General features: G+C 36.2%; 1 protein-coding gene across 1 annotated transcript; it reads right to left on the bottom strand.

Annotated features, from left to right (window-relative positions):
• On the bottom strand, positions 1,443-19,370 carry LOC109840395 (serrate RNA effector molecule). Its single transcript, XM_020409023.1, has 12 exons — positions 19,154-19,370; positions 18,817-18,917; positions 13,038-13,098; positions 7,097-7,171; positions 6,602-6,676; positions 6,440-6,487; positions 6,159-6,227; positions 5,273-6,079; positions 5,136-5,184; positions 3,799-4,031; positions 3,526-3,726; positions 1,443-1,866 (listed from the first exon to the last, which is right to left on the bottom strand). Exons 1-12 carry the CDS (start codon positions 19,348-19,350, stop codon positions 1,806-1,808), a joined length of 1,977 nt encoding a protein of 658 aa, XP_020264612.1. The 5' UTR covers positions 19,351-19,370; the 3' UTR covers positions 1,443-1,805.

The raw sequence follows: 20,351 nt of genomic DNA, 5'->3' as shown, positions 1-20,351 counted from the left end.
AGATATCCCCTTCTATTAGATAATAAGTTAATCATCATTAATAATAATTAACTCATTATCCAATAAGAGAGGGACACCTCAATTGTCCCCCTTATTGGTTCCATATTTTGAATTCTTGAGGAATTTTTCTTATAAAAATTGGGAGTGTCAAATGCCTATAAAAGAGGGCATCATGTTCATGCCTGCTACATATCCTTCTTTGGAATTTTGCAACCTTTTTTGGTTACAGTGGCGTAGCCAGAATTTCAACTTCCGGGTGGGGGGCAAAAATACATACATAAACGCGATGTTAAAAGAAATATATTTTAAAATACATAAAGTTTGCATTTACTATAAAGATAAAACTTTAAGTAAAAACTTAATCACAAAATTGTTCGCAGCATATTTTAGCGAAAACAAAATCATCAAGTAGTTAAATAAAACTATTTACATGTAGGATTCACAAAACAAATCAATATAAATAGGTAAATAAATAAAGCAAAAAAGAAGACAACAATTATGGGAATTAAAAAGGAAAAAGAATTGTACGAGTTTGGAGAATACATTAGTAGTTGGTCTCTAGAATTGACGAAAAAGCTTTAAAAAAACTCGATGTAAATTTAAACTCTTTAATTTGAGGAATTTTTTTTTTTGAAAGAAATTGGTTAAATTTGAGTTAAATTGGAAAAAAAAACCCGAAAAAAGCACCGTGCGCATCTTCCAGCTCAGCGGACAGCAGGGAAGCCTTGGGATCTCATTTTTTATTACAATATTGGACTTGGGCCGTTTGTGTTGAATGCATACGGGCGGCCGAAAAGCATTTATCTGACTGAGATTTTGGGGGTAAACTTCGGCTTGTAGGCCTCTGCTGTGTGGGGAAGATGTTTAATTTAAATAGGCCTTTAGTATTTAGGCTGTGGAATTTGATCAATTAATATGCATGCGTCAGAACTAAATGGTAAGCTGTTTTTGTGCGTATGGGTGTGGGTGTTTGGGGGGGTGGTTGTTAGGGGGGGCCCGCCCCTGATTGATTGCAGGAAAAACACCATTTGGATGTACTTCTATCATTCCAAATATAAAGAGATTAGCATACAAAAACTACGTAGATGGGAAGTTATTCTATCAAAAAAATTTGCTCCTTTGATAAATCAATTTGCATACGCGCGTACGATGATCACATGTTAACCAACAATTGGCATAGGCTCGCAAAATATTCAGAGGTTCAATTTAGTGTATTATATATGCAGATTCTGGAGTAAACACCGGAAGTCCTACCAATTTACCTGACTAACAACAAATTCAAGAGACAGATGTTCACCAGAAAAGGAAAAAAAAATCATCTGGCATTTCTACGCTTCAAATTACATCCGAATTCTAGCAGCATTAAACCCAAAATATTAGCTCGAAACCAGTGAAACAAAAACAAACACATTCATTTGCACTTGAAAAAATCAACAATGTAGATAAGTAGTTTCACACATTACTTCTCATTTTCAGTTCAAACATCAACATATCAGCAAGTTCACAATCACAAAGCTACAAGCAAAACTAAAACATGCTTCCAAGAAAGGGGGGAAAACGTCCTGTCTTAACTCTAAACAAGATGCATAAACCACGGTTACCAATACACAGTACAATTTGATTTGTTGTCCTTGTTCTAACAAATTTTAAGACATCTTAAATACGTGTTTTGACTTGTGTCAGGTAAGAAAACAGTTAAGTACAATACCAGGAAATCTCTGGGATTAGCCTCACGGAGAATATTCCAAGTCCACTGTGTACTAATTTGGCTCCCGAAATTAACAGATCCGGCAAACATAAAAAGCCTACAGACTCCTGTAATCTATAACCGTCACTTCATCGTCTGGAGCATCAAGGTCTTGATAACTGCAACCACAAAAAATGGCAGAAATCAGCGGCACGGATAAAAGAGGCGGATAGTCCCTGTGCTTTCAGCACAGAAATTCCCTATATATACAGAAACAAAGTCTCTTGTGTAAAAAGAACAGATACGAACCAAAGTTGACATGAAGATTACCTCGGTCATTTCATATAATCAGCAAAAAAGAGGAGTAGCACAACAGTTTCTGAACAAAAATCCAATAAGCTAGATTTATGCACTACTAGGAGTTTCAGGATATCATTGTATGTTGCATGTTGTTTGGTCATCATACCATACAATTCATGAAACTATGTAAAGGTTTTCTCTACAATAGGATAGCAAGAAGCTTCAAAAAACTGAACGCTCTAGAATTAGCAGGAAAAGTTTCAACAAGATGTATCTATTACTATAGAACGATTTGGCCAAGCTTCAGAATCTGAATGATATATAGAGTTAGCAGGAACAGTTGGCCAAGTATACCTATCGGCTATTGCCAACACTTACTGTTGCTAATGAACAATTTCAATGACCGGTTTTATGTATTAATCTCTGTAGCACTAATTCTGGATGTATTTCCAGAAAATTTGGAGTTCCATGCTACATTTTGTTTAGTGCTCATATCACAATAGTAGATGAAAGATTTTAAAGGAATGTGAATAAATCCAACTCCAATGTGATGGCAGATTTAAGAAGTGAAGCCTTACCACCTTCCTACTTTTTTCACCCTTAGTTCATTGAGAAAACCCTAGCCCATAAAAATTATATAGAACCTTTATGAAACTCTCATTAAAGCCCCAAATCCCTTTTGTTTATTGCTATTCTGAACTGGTCCAGATCTGAAATCAGAACCTAAATCAACCTTTTTATATATTTGGATTTATTTTTTTTCACAAAAATAGCCCCTAAACCAAATTCCCTAATCCTCCACCATCTCAAGCAATTTACAAATTCTTCGATTTATCAATGATTCAAATCCCATAAAATAAACTCTTATAGACAGACCAGCATATATGAATAAAAGACATTTCAGGTCTTGTAAGTTCTAGTCACCCATTTCTTTACGGAGATGATACAATGGTCTATGAGTTCTAGGCCCGAGAAGCAAATTGAGAACACATGCTGTTTTGGAGAACAATAGCTAACAACTACGTTACCTCGGTGCTTCTAACACGGAGCCGGAGCCAGACCCATATCCGACGTAGTTCCCTTACCTGTACCCGACACTTCTTGGGCACTCCTTAAACATATATTATTCAGACCTATACTCAATTATACAATGCATGTTGAATTTAAAACACTCATAACACGCTTCTTGGATATATATCCTACACTTTACCTCCATTTTTGTAACTTGTTGGATACTGTAAAGTGTAAAGTTTGTTTCAGCTTTAAGAGCAAGGGTTGTCTACAGCTCAGAACTATGATTAAATCTCATGCATTTCAGCCGTGTCCACGTACATTAAATTTGCAGTGTCCCTTACCCATACCCACATCCACACCCGTACCCGTGCAACTTACACTAACAAGCATCATCATCATCATATTAGTTATAACAAGAACAAAGAACCGATGTTTTAGCTCAGCAAAATAAGAAGAATTTTAAGTGCTGTCAAATATTGAAATATAAAATAAATCAAATTAAAGATATTTCTAACGAGAACAACCTTCGTATACGACGAGGATCGTGTCGCATTGCTGGAGGCATAGCAAGTATTGGTGCTGGAGCACCTAATTGTGGGCCAGGGCCAGGTCTTCCTTTTCGTCCACGAGGACCCCCATTTGCTTCAAAAGGAGCCGGTCCTCCCTGTTCTCTTAACATGCGCATAGCAACTTCTGGTGGAGCAGGAACAAAAGGCCCCAACGGACTGCAAAATAGCACTACTTCATAAGACAAGTGAAAATAAATCAAACACAAACCAAGCATGTTGCTTCCCTACCCTGCTCCAGGCACAGGCATAAGAACTGGTGGAGGAGGAATATCATCAGGAAAAGGAGGAGCGCCAACCAATCCTTGTCCGCCATATGCATCATACATTTGCTCATCGGGATGACCCCCGATAGGCCCACCGTTTGCATCACCAGATGGTGACCCCTCAGCCCTATCATACCTACGATTTCCACGTTCGTCTCTCAGCCGATCTGAAACTGGCCTTCGTCGCATGGCCTTGTCCTGCAAAATTTTGAGACGAATGTATAGTACAAATCAAGTAATCTAATAAGCAACATATGCAGGCAATATATAGTTCCTTACTGTACCGTATCATTGTTATGCATCAATAACCTTTCATAAAAAATAATGTATAATAAAGTTTTCTAATGATTGTACATGTGACTGCATGTCAAATTGTCAATATAGACCAAAGAGTAAAGAACAGTGTTAACCTGCCAACAAGAATGCCACAAATCTATTGCTGCAAGAAGAAAGTGAAATAAAAAAGTGAAACAAATATCTAAAAACTCTTGATCGGTCATATTAACAGGAGACTGAAGTAGAAATCATAGATGATATTTAAAACGGTTGCTAAGTAATAAGCCCAAAGACAATTAGTAATACAACCAAAAAAGAACAACATTATTGTTGACTAATTTATTCTTAATTTTTTTAAATAATGCTGCAAATTCAGTACCTCTACAGCTCTACCAAGTAATGATAGCTTTCCCAATCATGAAGCATTAGAAGCACACTAAATAAACAACAGATCTTCCTTACAGAAAAAAAAAAGGGGGGGAGGGGGGGGGCACCATAGAACTTGTGACAATGATGGAAAGGGATATACATGAGAACAATTCAATGGATATATAAAGCTGATTATTTTTCTATTTGTAAATCAACTTTGCGGTTCCCAAGACATGGCTCCTCACTGAGGAACGCAATCAGAAAACAAATGCATGCAAAAGAACGAAAAAAAAAAATCTCTACATCATAGCAGGTTTCAAACTGAAGATTCAACAGTTAATATTTAAGTTTACTACATGATAGCAGATTCATCTAAAACTGAAAATTCAAATTCAACAGTTAATAATCTTTTCTTCACATGAGTGCTTGTGAACAAACTATCGTACTAAATTTGACTCAAATAATTGTTTTCTCTTCTTTCTTACTCTTCCTAGAGGTGATTCTGGATGTGATAGAACTTTGTCAGGTAACACATGCAAGAAAAATAAAGTAGCACATAAAACCAGTATCATATTGGATCGAAATAACATAATAATATAATAAAACCAGCATCATATAGTATTATTCGCTAGATTCACTAGCAAAGAAAAATCCTACCGGTGCAGGCTGCTGCATGATAGGAGTCCCACCAGGAGCATTTGCATCGCTGCAACAAAGATAACACTGTCAGTATATTCTTCTGAAAATTCTGCCCAAAATTTTTAAACTCACAATGGAAAGTAAGCTCCACCTACTTCATATAATTCTGAAAATAAAGATCCTCTCGAACTTTTGAAGTCAGTTCAATCACAAGCTCAGGATGTTTGAGTCTCAAATGCTTATGAACAAATTCAGCAGCATGAAAGAGTTTGGTGCAACCCTTGGCTCCACATCCATACTTCCAGCCATATTTCTCATCTCTTATCTTTCTGACAAGCGGATCTAGAGCCTCTGCAGCAGCAGCATCAATCTTCTCCTTGGCTGTCATTGTTTCCAAAGGATCCTGACCCTGCAATCTTTCCTGACAAAAAGAATCAAGCTTTTTGTCCCACTCTGCTCCGGTCGAAGAAGATACATCAGTAGTCTTATTGTCTGCTCTCACATGCCGAAGACCCTTGGCATCATTTCTCTCAGACATTCCATAGTAATCTAAATGATGGATGCGCCACAAATAGGTAATCAGTGTATCCAACAGCTCAGCTCCCTCAAGTCCCTTAACAGTTGTTAAGCCTCGAATTATTATTATCGGTCCCATGGATCCACCATGTGATTTTTGTCCATCAGATTTATCACTATCGCTACTGCAAAGAACATTATCCTTGATGCCCTTTTCAGAGTCAAGCTTACGAACTAGAGCCTGAGCTTGTTCTATATCAATTTGGATTCGCCGAGATTCAGAACTGACAGGGGGAGCTCTTGGAGCTGCAGAAAGAAGATCACTATCCTTTGCTGGACCCCTTGCATGTCTTCTCCTTTTGCCACCATTCTCCGCTTCATCCTCGGAGTTTGCATCACTACCGTGCTCTGACTTGTTTAAAGTGGAAGCTGTCAAACCTGGGCCACTACATGTGAAAGTGAAAGGTAGTTTAAGACAAAGATCTAAATGACCAAGCACAGATGCAGCCAATAAGAGAAACTTACAGGTCAAGAATTCCACTTTGCAAATCAAGCAAAAACTCTTTTGCGGCAACCCTTGCTTGTTCATTCCGCCTTTTTATATCACAAGACAATAAGTATAGACATATAAAAATAAGGAGAAATATTGTAAGATTAAATTTAGGGCATGGAAATAAATGTGATTGGCTAGTAAGAGGTATTGAGTAATTGGCTGTTTGGTGAAAAAACCTTAATTAGAGAAATTTACAGTATACTCTAATTTCCCACTTGCTATATCTGTTCAAATTTACATGTTGCCATCTCACCTTTCGATAACAGTAACTAAGTTAGTAGGATGATACTTGTCCTTGAGCCTGCACAACAGAATTAAGCCCGGGCAAAAACAGGATTTGTTAGAAAGATGTCCAAACATAAAAACTGTAGTTGCATATAAACTGTACAAAATACACTTAAATCATAAGTAGTACCAGTCTTCATCTTTGTGGGCTTCAAAATAAGCACGTTTCTGAGTAGAAATGTACTCTGACCTGTATTCTTCATACCTACACATTAATCCAATACCTCAATAGCTAATAAACAGAATTAACATTAGCTCTGGAATAAAAGTAGCATAACTACCAAGTACCAACTAAGTTAGTCCCTTAATTAAACTACACACACACACACACACAAAGCATATGCACAGGTTTCTGCACACATGCAGCACGCCTAAAGGGGCACATGCACGCAATCCCGTGCTAGAGCCTAGAACAACACCATACAGAGTTACATAAAGGCACTCTATGAACATGCTATCCATATACAAAAAGAAAATGTAACAAGTAGCATACAAAGGTATAGCTAACTCGACACTGTGAACTGTAACAGCATGGATGAGCATTACCACTGTCAGGAAACCAACAAAGAGTACTACAACTGTAACTCGTCAATGCAAAATTTCATCATAGATATGATCTACCTACCTGCGTTCAGCTTCAGCTGGCAATATATCATCTTCAAGCTCTTGAATGAATTGCTTGTATGACATCAAACCCTCCCTAAAAGCAACAAAAATTATACAAGTGTTGCAAATCATATCTCATATAAAACCCAACATGAGGCAATAAAAAGAGCAAGTATTGCATTCGGTTCCAGCACGTGCCAAATAAAAATTAAATACGCAATGTAAATCCAATTAGAAATAGAAAGGGACAAAATATGCATGCCTCCTTAAAACTAAAAGGTACCAAGTTGATTCCATGCATCAAAAGAACGGAACTGAGTAATCACATAATACATATTTGAAATTAAAGCAGTTCTAACATGGGGGAAAAACCAAAAAAGTCTCAGATTCTCAAGGACTCAAGGTCATAATTCATATTTTATGAGTGTTATGAAGTTCAAACAGCATTATGATTTGACATCTATTGAGGAAATAATGAAGAAAAGAGTGTGCCATGGCAACGCCTTATATCTTATATGAATAAGGAAACCTGTTGATCCATCTCTTCTAGAAGTATTTTTCATTCATATTATAAATCATGGGCAAAATAACTTAAATCTGGATAAACATTTACCTATCCATATATACAGAGCACTTTATTAGCCAATGACTATTCGTGATTCCTACTTGAATCAATTCAGTACAGGTTCAAAATCTATATTAAAGGAAGGTTACGGTAAAACTTCATTTAAAACGATTACAGGAGCAACATGCAACTTGAAATTGATGCTTACACCTACCATTCCCATAGTATTTAAGTACTCTTAACAAGGTTACAGAAAGCGCTAGGCGGCCTAGGCGATGGACATGACGCCTAGAGCCTAGGCGGGAGCCTAGATGTTTTCCTATTTTTTTAGTTTGTAATTACAATTTCTGATAGCCAATGCCAATGTTATGGAAAGCTTAGATGCTGGACTGACACCTATGTAGATTTCTTAAATGTAGATTTCTTAAATGGTGGTGAAGGAGGTTTCGCTGAACGTCGGGAGAGGTACAGGAGGTGTTCATAGTTGGAGGAGGTTGGAAGACGTGAAGGCTACAAAAAAGGAAATCACGATCAATACCTAAAAGGTGCAGTCCATGTAGACAAACCACCTAGGCGCTCCCAAAATATAGGTGGGCAGCCTAGATATCGTATAGGCGCTAGGTAGGCGGCCAAGGTACCGCCAAGGCCTAGGAGCATGCCTATTCGGGTTTAGCAGAGGCTTTTTAAAACATTGACTCTTAAATTGACATAATTCTCTTCCTTCAGTGAATCTGTGCTAAGCTGGTGAAAAACGATAGTGCACAATGAAAATGTATTGCCTCATTTATCATCTAGTACTTGGCAGTGGTGTTGCTGCAGTGTCCATTACTGGGTAGCAATTAATAAGTTAGACCATACAACGAGATGGCATAAAAGGTCGTTTCAAAAGGTTAAAGACATGACAAGACCTATAGACTAGAATCCATGACATATAAAGAAAATGGCAATGGTAAGAAGAGAATGATGGGAAGTAACAACTGAAGTGCACGAGACTGGGTAGCAATTAATAAGTATACAACGAGATGGCACAAAAGGTTGTTTCAAAAGGCAAAAGACATGACAAGACCTATAGACTAGAATCTATCGCATATAAATAAAATGGTGATGGTAAGAAGAGGATGGAAAGTAATAACTGAAGTGCACAAGACCATGACAGACACCTGGTGATTAGGAGTAAATACCCAAACTAAGCTAATGATTCAACTTAGTAAAACTTTGAGAAAGAGTGACTGAGAGGGGGGGAATAAGTAAAGAAATGGTTGTATATTATTCAATTTCATTTTATGCCTGAGGAGTCCACCATCCAAGCCTTTACTTATGAACACAATTTATGGAAATATTACATGAAGGGGAAAAAGAAATTTAAGGATTTCTAATTTAGGAAAGCATATGATATGGTGTTTTCCTAAAGATAGGTCTAGAAAATAATAAGTATATTAGTATATAGACGTGATTAAGATGTGTTTGATGAAATATCAACTTGCACGAGATGACGATAATAATTGAGGAAGCACAATTATTCGTCACCACCAGATTATAGTAAGGCTCAACAGTAAAACCTTATCTCTCTGTGTTAGCTTTAAACAAACTAGCTAGACAAGTTGAGGATGAAATCCAATGAGCTATGTTGCTTAATAATGATAAATGCATTCATTAGAATCTATATAATTTAAATATAGTTTGTCAGACTAAAGAAGAGATATTTCCAAGATGGAGAGGAGAAAGTATGCAAATCTAAATGATTTATGGTCAGCTCAAAGAAAATCTATGCTGCTCTATTAAAGAAATTGTAGGGGTATGCAAAAGTGGAGGACGGATTTTTATTCTTTCAATTTCACTAGCATTATCGCACGTGCATACACACATATAATAGGCGCAAAACTGTCAATAAATCCCTATTTCTTAAGAATGCATCATAGGTTCGATTATAATTATAATGTGATATCTTAAATCTTAGGAAACTATTTTTTATCTTATAGGGAAAACTGAGGTTTTTAGCATCTATTAATATCATTTGTATATGTTTTATTTCTTTTGTTGCAGAATAAAATGCATGTGCCTAATGCACGAAACTTATAATAAAAAAATATTTTATACTGTATATTTTTTGGCTTTTTAAGCAATACATATTATTGTTTTTGCTAACAGGAACTTATAATTTTAATTTATATTCCTTTTAGAATCTAAAATATATTAGATATGTAGTTATGGGCACATATCCTATGTTCAAGGAGTATGGTATGGAACATTCTAGAAAACCAAAAAGAGAGAAAACAAAGACAAAATGTTTGTGATATTCTAGAAAACAATAAAGAGAGAAAAGAAAAAGAGGGGGTCCCTTGTTAAATTGCCTTTTTGCCCTTCCAAATATGGTAGAAGATGAGAATATGTCCACCACTCATCCAAATTTTGGATTATCTCCACTCAGTTTTTTATATCGTAGTATAGGTATAGAATTGGAGGTCATTTTAATAAAAGGTGACAATGGTTTAGTCATTTGTTTACATCTTATTGATGTGGGCTCCATCACCCCCTCTAGAAGGTCCTATTATTGTTCATTCTTCAATCTCTTTCCCAAATTTAAAATCCATTTCTTTATCAAATGTAATATTCCATTCCCCTTTCTCTAGAAGGTTCTATTATTTTCATTCCTCCATCTCCTCAAATTTAAAATTTTATGAGTGACTTTTTAAAAATTATATAATTAAACGCAATAAAAACGCAACACGATGTGATCTAGGTTGTATTATCAAAAAGAGCCTTATTTAACATGTATTTAATATTGATTAATAATTAAAAAAATTCTTTTCATAATTATGTTAATAAAATTATAAAATTGGATGCTTTTGTTATGTATAATAAAAAATTTTTCTTTAATCTAAACTTAAATCTAGAAAAAAATAAAAACAAGTAAACTAGAATTTGTTTTATTTTTATCCTCCTGTGATCTATAAACTATTATATGCACTTAGGGCTTGTTTGGATTGAGGGGAATAAGGGTGAAGGGAAGTTAGGGGAACCATTCACCTTGTTTGGGAACATTTAGGAGGTGAAGTTATTCACCCTAGTTCCCATTGGTTCACCCCCTAATAGTATAAAATTTGTTACCCCCAAATTGGGGTGTAACCAAGGGGAAGGGAACTTAATTTGTTACCCCCAAATTGGGGTGTAACCAAGGGGAAGGGAACTCCCTTCCCTTCCCTTCCATTCTCTTACCTATTTTCCCTTAACTTCCAACCCCATTGAAATCCAAACACACCCTTAAGCTCAATCCCATTTCTCTTATTATGTAGGATACAATAATAATTTTTTAGATGCATAAAAGATATACATTTTTCAATAAATTCTCATTTTTTTGGTTGATTTTTTTTACTGGAGATACTATAAATACACATTAAATAATTATATCATAATTAATATGCATGAACCAGAACTCTTTAGACAGTAATTTAATATTGCATGTGCTAATATTCTAGTGAAATATATAAAATTTAATGTGAGGGAAACAATGAGACAAAGGTTATAGTTCATATCAATACCAGGGCTGACATGATTTCACTATTAAAAAAGATCACTAACAGGGATGCTGACAATAAGAGTATATTCACAGAAGAAGATCAGGATGAGAGAAGTGCTACTAAAGTATGATGTAATTTTAGGAATTAGAATATCAATGAAATGAAGATAAGTCTTTACAAAATGAACATACGGGCTAGCCATGCTTTTATGGGTCAAAATGTCGAGCAATAAAAAAGTACCACAGCCGAACATTTAATATTGAGAGAGGATGCTGAAATGGACAAGTGAAGATGCACCAGAAACTAAGATATGAATGCATCCCCATAACCTCAAGTGTAGCTTCAGACAGGATAAAGGATAAAAGAAGAAAAAGATCCTTAAATGTGCAATGGAGCAATAAGTGAGAAATTTAAGAGGAAAAAGGGAGAATAACTGATTGGGTGGCGAAAAGGTAATCCTAAACAAGCATGGACTCTCAGGAAGTTAAAAAATAACAAATCAACTATTGTTTAGGAGTTGGAAGAAAAGGGTTCAATAACCACACATTTGCCACACACACCAAACAAAAGGAAATTAAAATTTCAAAAAGCACCAAATACAGCTAATTGATGATCTCATTAATTTCCATCCTCCAGAAATTCTTCTTCACCTCCTGCACATTGTTGCAGACGTGCATGTATCTTGGCTGTATCATGTTTAACAATTTAAGAGAAACGATGGGCCAGTTTACTGGCTGAATATTTTCATAATGGAAACATATAATTTCCTACAACAAAAAATGTAAAGAATAAGTGTTGAAAGGTATATGATGAATAAATTAGATGATCAACTTAGTGTGGGTATGCTCAGCTGCTAGATCAAGAGCAACTATTTTAAGTAGTGTTAGCAGAGAACTAAAGCATATTTGTAACAACCTTCTAATAATGAACATAGCTCGGATATACTATGCTGTTTGTCAGAAAAAATGTTATTGTACCTAATGACAGCAGATTCAAAATAAGACTGATGACACAATGAATTAATCATTCATTAAGCTTCCTAGCATCAATCTCCAGAAGATAAGACGAGCATATAAAGAAATAAGGGAGCAATGAAATGTCAGAGGGCGATACTTCATACTGCTGTCAGATAATCACAAAGATCAAGTTAAGCGGCGAAGATTTTAAGTATATAGGGGGGAAAGGACAGTCTGGCATCGGGGAAAGTGGAAACTCTCACAGAATGCTACTGCTTCCAGATTTACACCATCACGTATACCCTATTAGGCAAAAATAAAAACAGCAGAGCAGTCGACAAGTGGGAAAAGTTCAGCAAGAGCATCAGTTGATATAGCGAGGGCCAAACCAAGAAATCACACTGACTTCTCTCTGAAAGGAGACTCTCCCTTGCACTCTTGCACTCGTCAAAGACTCATAGTGAGTCACAATATCAACACTCTTCCAGATCCTGCAGGACAAGTAGCACTGGGAATAACTCAATGTCAAATGTGATAGCAATAGCACATCCAAATGGCCAAACCAAGAAATTACGAACACCTTTATCTCTCAGAAAGGAGACTCTCTCTTGCACTCTTGCACTTATCAAAGACTCAAGCTCTTTTTCAACTAATGCCTTTGCTGAATTTTTCCCACATGTGCTCCACTCAGGTTAAAGGAGATATGATTTAATCAGAGGTGGTGTCAGAAACGGCAGAAAACAGGAGTGAACACGGACCATACAAATAAGACTAATGATTATTCATCAACTGACCTTCGCAAACATAGAAGAAACCGGAGAAAATGATTGTTTAAGTGATCTAGTAGAACTTCAAGGTAACCGAATAGCCAACAAAAACAATGATCATGAACTAATTCTAAAAAATTTCAAAGTTATATACCTCCGGGCGCCTCCAGCATTTGAACTATCACCATAACCACCACGACCTGAATCAAGCCAATCTGCAGGTTCAGAAAAAGAAAAAGAAAGGATATGAATAAGCATTAAATTTAAGGAAACTAGTGAAACTGTATATTAACGAAGTCCACAATGTTAATATAAAGCATTAGATAACTACTCGGCCAAATATTGGTATCAAAAGCTAAGCACTCATATAACTATGTTTTTCCAAATACCTAGGTAAAGTTCTTTCTTCAATGCATTCCAGATAGCATAAAAGATATAATGGAGCAAGTATAAAATGCAGATGCCCTGTATTTCACATAGAAAAGAAACATGAAATTTGTTTATGAATTGTCACTAAAATTTCTCTGAAACTCTCAGGTAGGCATTTAAGTAGACATTGTGGTGTTAGCAACCAAAATAAGCACCATTGAATGCTGCACCGAACGCTGCTATGGTGTAAGTACAAAATATTGTTTTCTTTCAAATGAACCTAGGTAAAGTTTTTCTTTAATGTAATCTAGAAAGAGTATAGGAAGTTATTGTGTAGGTAATTAAATGCATGTCTCACTATGCTTCACATAACAAAGAAACATGAATTTGTTACTAGTTTTGATATAATTTTCCTATGACTACACAGTAGACATTTACGTGGAGGCAACAATCAAAATTAGCATCGACATGCTTCATCAACTTCACAACATCAATAATCGTTTTAACATAATTTCCTACGTACATGATCAAATCTCCTATTAAGATAGCCATACATAATTGTTAGAATGCTTCATATGCATTGTTGGCCCAAAAAACATTAACATAATTTTATTTCTATTTTTTTGGGAAGTTCCAGGATGCAAGCAAAGGTCCTCGAATTGAACCTCAAAGTATTCAGTAAAAACAGTTAATACTTCCTGTCCGCTTACTGAAATACATGTTTACAGTTAAACAAAAGAACAAGCGGGTTCCATACGGAAGGCCTTCCTCATAAGACCCACTTACACTCTGTTTATAATTTATACATTGTTGCCTCATAACCAAAAAGTAACCTTTGACTTGAGAAAAGTGGTTTACAACAACACTCAAATAGAATCATAAACAGATAGTTTGGCAACTCACACTAGATATTAAAATACAACTTGAGCAGGAAAATTGCTGCTACAATAGAAAGTGGGATCGACAAGAAACTTGTATAGTTTATGCTACTATACAATCTACTTAGACGATTTTCTTCAAACTGCAAACATAAATTTGATATTGATACAGCTCCAATAATATTATGGAAAAAAAGATAAATAAAGAATAGTCACGTGAACTGCGACGAGAAAAGTTAAGAAACTTCAAAGAAGTGATAAGCACTACGACATACTTTTATGTAAAAAATCAAACCAAAAAATTATAACAGCATCCACTATGCTTTTACTGTTATTACAAAACAAGGTCCATGCAGCCACCTGTATTGCTGCATAAAATTATGTAGATGATTATTGTATCAAACTAGTGATATGCTACTATCATGCAGAGCTGCTTATATGTCTGTCTTCATTCTTTAAAAATCAAATTGTTATGAAATCAAAGCCAAGAAGATTAGATCGATTACTAATTAAACAAAATCCGAAGGGACTTTAGCGCATCACTAAAAACACATTACCTCTCCTCTTCCAGTTCAAAAGGTCATAGAGGCAACGGATATTAGACATTAGCAAGTTGGTTTTTCCACTTCAAAAAGCCATGTTCTCTATGTTGTTCTCTATGATGCGTAAATGCTTTAGCCCCAAGTGAGTAACAACTGATTTTATGCATTTTTTTCATGTTTATATCCACGTGCTTCTAATATAGTGTAGATCATTGCTTCTTAATTGTTGTTATTATGATCTTCTCTTCTTCTTTTTTTCTTTTTTTTTGAAATTCAGAAAACAGGGGCATACATGGTTTACTATTGGTCAAAGCAAAGTATTAAATAAGAAGAAATTGAAAATGAGCGGATGACAACACTTCATAAGTGTTGCAAAAGAAGTTCTAGGTGGACACTTAAGCCCTCTAGTATAGTAGGAATTTAAATTAAATGGAAGTTTAGAGGGATTGTAAGCAACGCACAAAGCTCGAGGCATTGGTGCCTCTTGACATCGAGACATGTCTAACATTTTTCTAAACCACTACAATTCATACAGACAGCGGTTACATGTTTTTAAGAATGAAGTGGAGCTTGTCCTTAGAAAGATTGGTCAAGTGAACTTCATCCGAGCCTTATAGAATCCAATCATGTGTTGAACAAATAATTTTATTGATTTCCTTCTCACTTAGCTATTTTTCTAGTGAGTTGCTCAATAGCTTTCTTTTATGCATCCCAGTGATAATTGGTTCTCAGTTCTCTGTTCAGGATCCCCATTTTATTTTGACTTTTTGCCGCCTTCTAAATACTTCCTGCTCTATTATATGTGTGTCTACAAGGCGCCAGGCATTGTGGAGAGTTGATCTACTGCCCTGCCACCTGCAAAGAAAACGTTTTCCCTTCTTTATTAAATTAAGAAAACTTGAGACACATCTTAGTTCCATCTCCCGCCACTATCAGGACCTAGGTCGCGTGTTGACGTGCCACCACCCCATGGTCACATTTGTGCCTTGTTGTTGTCTCTACGGACCCGTAAATGAAAGGAAGAAAATGGGCTAGGAGAAGTCCTAATTTGTGTATACAAAGCATGTCGAATTTTAATCTACTTCATAGGTTTCACTTATACAAAAGTGGGGTTAAACCCGTAATGTTTCCTGCAAAAGTAGGGCTTGATGCCCTACCCATTTGCCCCCTCTTTTTTCACCTTAGAGGGAGATGTTGTGGGACACCAGAACGGTAATGCCAAGGCAATGGCGCAGCAGTAGGCTACCAGTGTGGCTTCTGAGGTATAGACATTAGCCAGATGGGTGGTAGGAACACGTTATCTTTTTGTTTTTAACGTGGAAGTGTCTAGCTAAAGTTCTTACCCAAAATCACAATGACTTAAGTATCACTTAACAACAATGACTTGAGTGTCAACTCCATCCAGGTAGCCACCTAGGTCGATGTTCAAATTACATCCTGAAACACTCACTATACCTCAAACATTATTATAGAGGAAAGGGTATCCAGTGTTGTAAATAGCGGCCAATAGCGGGGCTATAGCGGCGCGAATAGCGGTCGCGACCCTTCAGCGCTACGCGTAGGGGTTTCGCGGCTGGCTTAAGCGGGAAAATCCGCTATTCATTCGAATAGCGCGTAAAAGCGGATTTTAGCGGGTTAAAAGCGGGTTTTCACGGTTAAAAGCGGATTTTCGCGGTTAAAAGCGGATTTTTGTTGTTAAAAGCGGCTAAACCCATCACACATATTATGATGCTATATTTCTTGAATTTCTTCATAGTTTCATTCATACAACAAGCTTATTAATTGTTATTTATTGATAATACAAGAAATTTATAACTAATTGAATTTTTAGATTTTTTTATGAATTTTCTTATTATTTAGGATATTTAAATATATTTAAATTTGACCGCTATTTGACTGTGCGCTATTTACCGCGATTTCGCCGCAATAGCCCGATATAGCCTTAGCGGTACCTCGCCGCGACGCGCCGCGATCCGCTATCAATAACCTTGAATTATAATATGTTTGAATGTGGGTGTCAATCAAATTTCAGATTTTCTTAATATATTGCTTTATGATTATTGAGATAATTGTTTGATTTTTAATATATTGGTTATGATTTTACTTGGATGATTCGTGATATTTAAGCAGAAATCATTATAGTGCTGGTTAAAAATTCCTTGAGATAATTGTTTGATATTGTTTATCCTATTTGAATCAACTCATGGATGTTTATAAATATATGGCAAAGTTTCATATATATTTATTTATTTTGATTTGATAGTAGAATGAGAACGAGAGATTATTGTGTTGAGGGCTTCATGTCCACCAATGAGTTTTAAGCATTTTATTTAAACTTACCAAAGTTGTCCATTATGCACAGTCAGCTGTTAATACATAAAAATTTAGGAATTATGCATATTTGATAGTTATTTTCTGTTAAAAAAAGACTCAAAGTTCATGTTTGTCTTGATCTGTTAATAGTTATAAATATCCGTGTCCTGCTCATGCTCTTGATATCCCAACATTTTTGAGAATTGATCTCTTTGGATCTTTAACTTCAATAATGTTTCTGCACATTCGTGATGGAGTGTTAGATCTTTATTGTTATAAATGATGTATAGGATGTGTTTTTTTATTTGGTGGGTGGTAGGAACACGTTATCTTTTTGTTTTTAACGTGGAAGTGTCTAGCTAAAGTTCTTACCCAAAATCACAATGACTTAAGTATCACTTAACAACAATGACTTGAGTGTCAACTCCATCCAGGTAGCCACCTAGGTCGATGTTCAAATTACATCCTGAAACACTCACTATACCTCAAACATTATTATAGAGGAAAGGGTATCCAGTGTTGTAAATAGCGGCCAATAGCGGGGCTATAGCGGCGCGAATAGCGGTCGCGACCCTTCAGCGCTACGCGTAGGGGTTTCGCGGCTGGCTTAAGCGGGAAAATCCGCTATTCATTCGAATAGCGCGTAAAAGCGGATTTTAGCGGGTTAAAAGCGGGTTTTCACGGTTAAAAGCGGATTTTCGCGGTTAAAAGCGGATTTTTGTTGTTAAAAGCGGCTAAACCCATCACACATATTATGATGCTATATTTCTTGAATTTCTTCATAGTTTCATTCATACAACAAGCTTATTAATTGTTATTTATTGATAATACAAGAAATTTATAACTAATTGAATTTTTAGATTTTTTTATGAATTTTCTTATTATTTAGGATATTTAAATATATTTAAATTTGACCGCTATTTGACTGTGCGCTATTTACCGCGATTTCGCCGCAATAGCCCGATATAGCCTTAGCGGTACCTCGCCGCGATCCGCTATCAGCAACCTTGAGGGTATCAAGGGTAGCTGATAAATTATAACACACACTAAACTGTGCAAACTTCAAGTGACTTTCAAATGATGAACACGTGATAGATGTCATGGTCCTTTCTTTGTGAATTATCATGATGCCCACTAGATAGAGTTTGATGCATTTGATATGACATCAGATAATGGCAAATCCCTACTAGTAATATGTAAAACAAAGTACAACCTGAACAATAAAAAACATACATCATTTTTCCCAATGCACGCCATTTCTTTAAAATGTTAACCTGCAATGCCACTCGAAAATGACTAGGGATAGACAATTATTGCAGATGAATGAAAGAAATTGTGGAAAACAAGGACAAAGAACGTCCAGTAGGGGCATTACAGGAGGGGTAGTGGCAAACGACAAGATTCGAAAATACAGCCTTAAAGTACTTTGGATATTTTGAAGAGTCTAATAGTTGGCTGTACAAGTTTAGACACTTTTGTTCAGTACTACTATAATGTAAATAAAATACGAATAAAAAACCAATTTAGCTACTATCATCACAAATTTGAAGCATGCCGGTATATTCGATCCATAAACATAAACCATCAGAAAGAAATAAAAAATAAAAAAATTATTTGTAGTTGATTGCTACTTAATATTAACACCACCATAACCACCACTGCCAAAAGAACAAAAAACATGTGGAGGACACTACCCACAGAACCTTCTATTGCTTGTATATGAGCATACCACATAGGTTGTTCATAGTAAGACACTAAATTAAAAGTGATATGTCATAAATTCTAAAGTAGGGATTTTACAAAGAAGCAACCAAAAGAAGGTTCCAATTACCTGACTGACGATTCATGTAGCGACCACGAGGCCTATCATCATACCCGCCCCTGCCTCCTGGACCACCTCGGTCATATCCTCCACCATATTCATAACCATACCTAACACCAAAACGCATGGACAACAATAAAATCATCATGTTGAACATAATAGCAACAACAACAACAAAATAAATAAATAATCCTAAGCCCTAAGTTCCCCGAGTTGCATATTCCCATCTCAAGATAAACAAGAGATCGTTTTTCTTGAAATACAAGCGAACAATACTGCAAACCCTAAGGGGGGTTTTTTTCCCTCCTCACTTTCACAAGGTAAGAAACTGTTATTAAGTTTTCACCTGTCATCTGATCCAAACCCTCCCCTTGGACTCCCTCGTCTTCTATCATAACCTCCATCGTCCCTCCTCGATCTCTTGAACCCTCCAGGAGGCGGCGAACGGCGAGGAGGAGAATGACGGCGATCTCGATAAGGCGGCGGGCTAGGACTACTCCTCCTTCTATATTCGCGATCTCTATCGCCCCTCGAAGATCCCATCGGCGGACGCGGAGGAAGCGCAGGATAATCCCGATCCCTTCTCCTCGGAGGAGGCGGAGGAGGCGGCGGCGACTCATCCAGGGACTTCTCTCGCCCGCGATCCTGGGATTCCGAGGGCATGTCCATAACATCGGCCATTGCAAACCCTAAAATCCTAGACTTTCTTCTAATTGAAGCCTTAGGAATTGAGAAATGAAGTGACAATTTCGAGATTAGGGTTTTCTTTTTGTTATTTGGGGGGTTTCGTCGTAGAAGAGAGCGGGGAGAAATAACTTTTATGGAAAAAGAATCGAAGGACCTGAGTCTGGAATGATAGGGTGTGGATTTTGCGCGGCCACCGTGTTCTAGGTGACGGCGCGACGCGAGAGCGTTGAATCTGAACCGTTAGTTTGGATTTACTGGTGAGTAGACGGATGGATGGACGGATGTTTTTGTTTCCCAATAAGCAATTTGATAGGCTCCTCGGACTTCATTTTATTTGTGTGAATGTTCATATTAAAAAATCTACTGAATTAACCTGAGTAACTAGATGTTGAGGTAAACCATTTTCAGTTTTTTTTTTTTTAATATGAGTGTTGTTTGAAAGTAAGGAATTTGTATAGAGTTTTATTACCGGCTGATTTCGTAGTCGGACACTCTAGAAAGGCTCTTTGCACACAAAGAAGCTCATAAAAACTAATGACCTACGTCTTCAGTCAATGATATGAATAAAATTTCTCAGATAGTTTCTCGTTAATTATAAAATCAAACATGTTTGCTAATTACATGTATCTTTATTATAATTTTCAGCCTTGTTTCAAGTTTAATAATTGTAAGAATTCATAATTAGAGAAATAATTGAAAAGAAAGATCTAGGGAAGACAATTAACCATTAGAGTTAATACTTTTTGAACATTTGTTTGGTATAAGAAGAAAAACATAACGTAGATTCAATTCTTCCCTTCTTTCTTTTTCACATAACTATTACATGAGGTTTCTTATCATCAAGAATTGAATTGCGT

Source organism: Asparagus officinalis, chromosome 5 (genome assembly GCF_001876935.1).
Source record: "Asparagus officinalis chromosome 5, Aspof.V1, whole genome shotgun sequence".
Classification (NCBI taxonomy): domain Eukaryota; kingdom Viridiplantae; phylum Streptophyta; class Magnoliopsida; order Asparagales; family Asparagaceae; genus Asparagus; species Asparagus officinalis.
Note: the sequence above shows the minus strand (reverse complement) of the source record. Positions and strands in the feature narration are given on the sequence as shown.

What these genes read in the sequence shown, in the direction of transcription:
- LOC109840395 (XM_020409023.1), bottom strand. Translation starts at nt 19,350, where the DNA reads ATGGGATCTTCGAGGGGCGATAGAGATCGCGAATATAGAAGGAGGAGT. An exon ending in TTAGTTACTGTTATCGAAAG is followed by an intron (nt 6,228 to 6,439) that starts GTGAGATGGCAA and finishes TGATATAAAAAG; the next exon opens with GCGGAATGAACAAGCAAGGG. An exon ending in GATCCTCGTCGTATACGAAG is followed by an intron (nt 1,867 to 3,525) that starts GTTGTTCTCGTT and finishes TTGTGGTTGCAG; the next exon opens with TTATCAAGACCTTGATGCTC.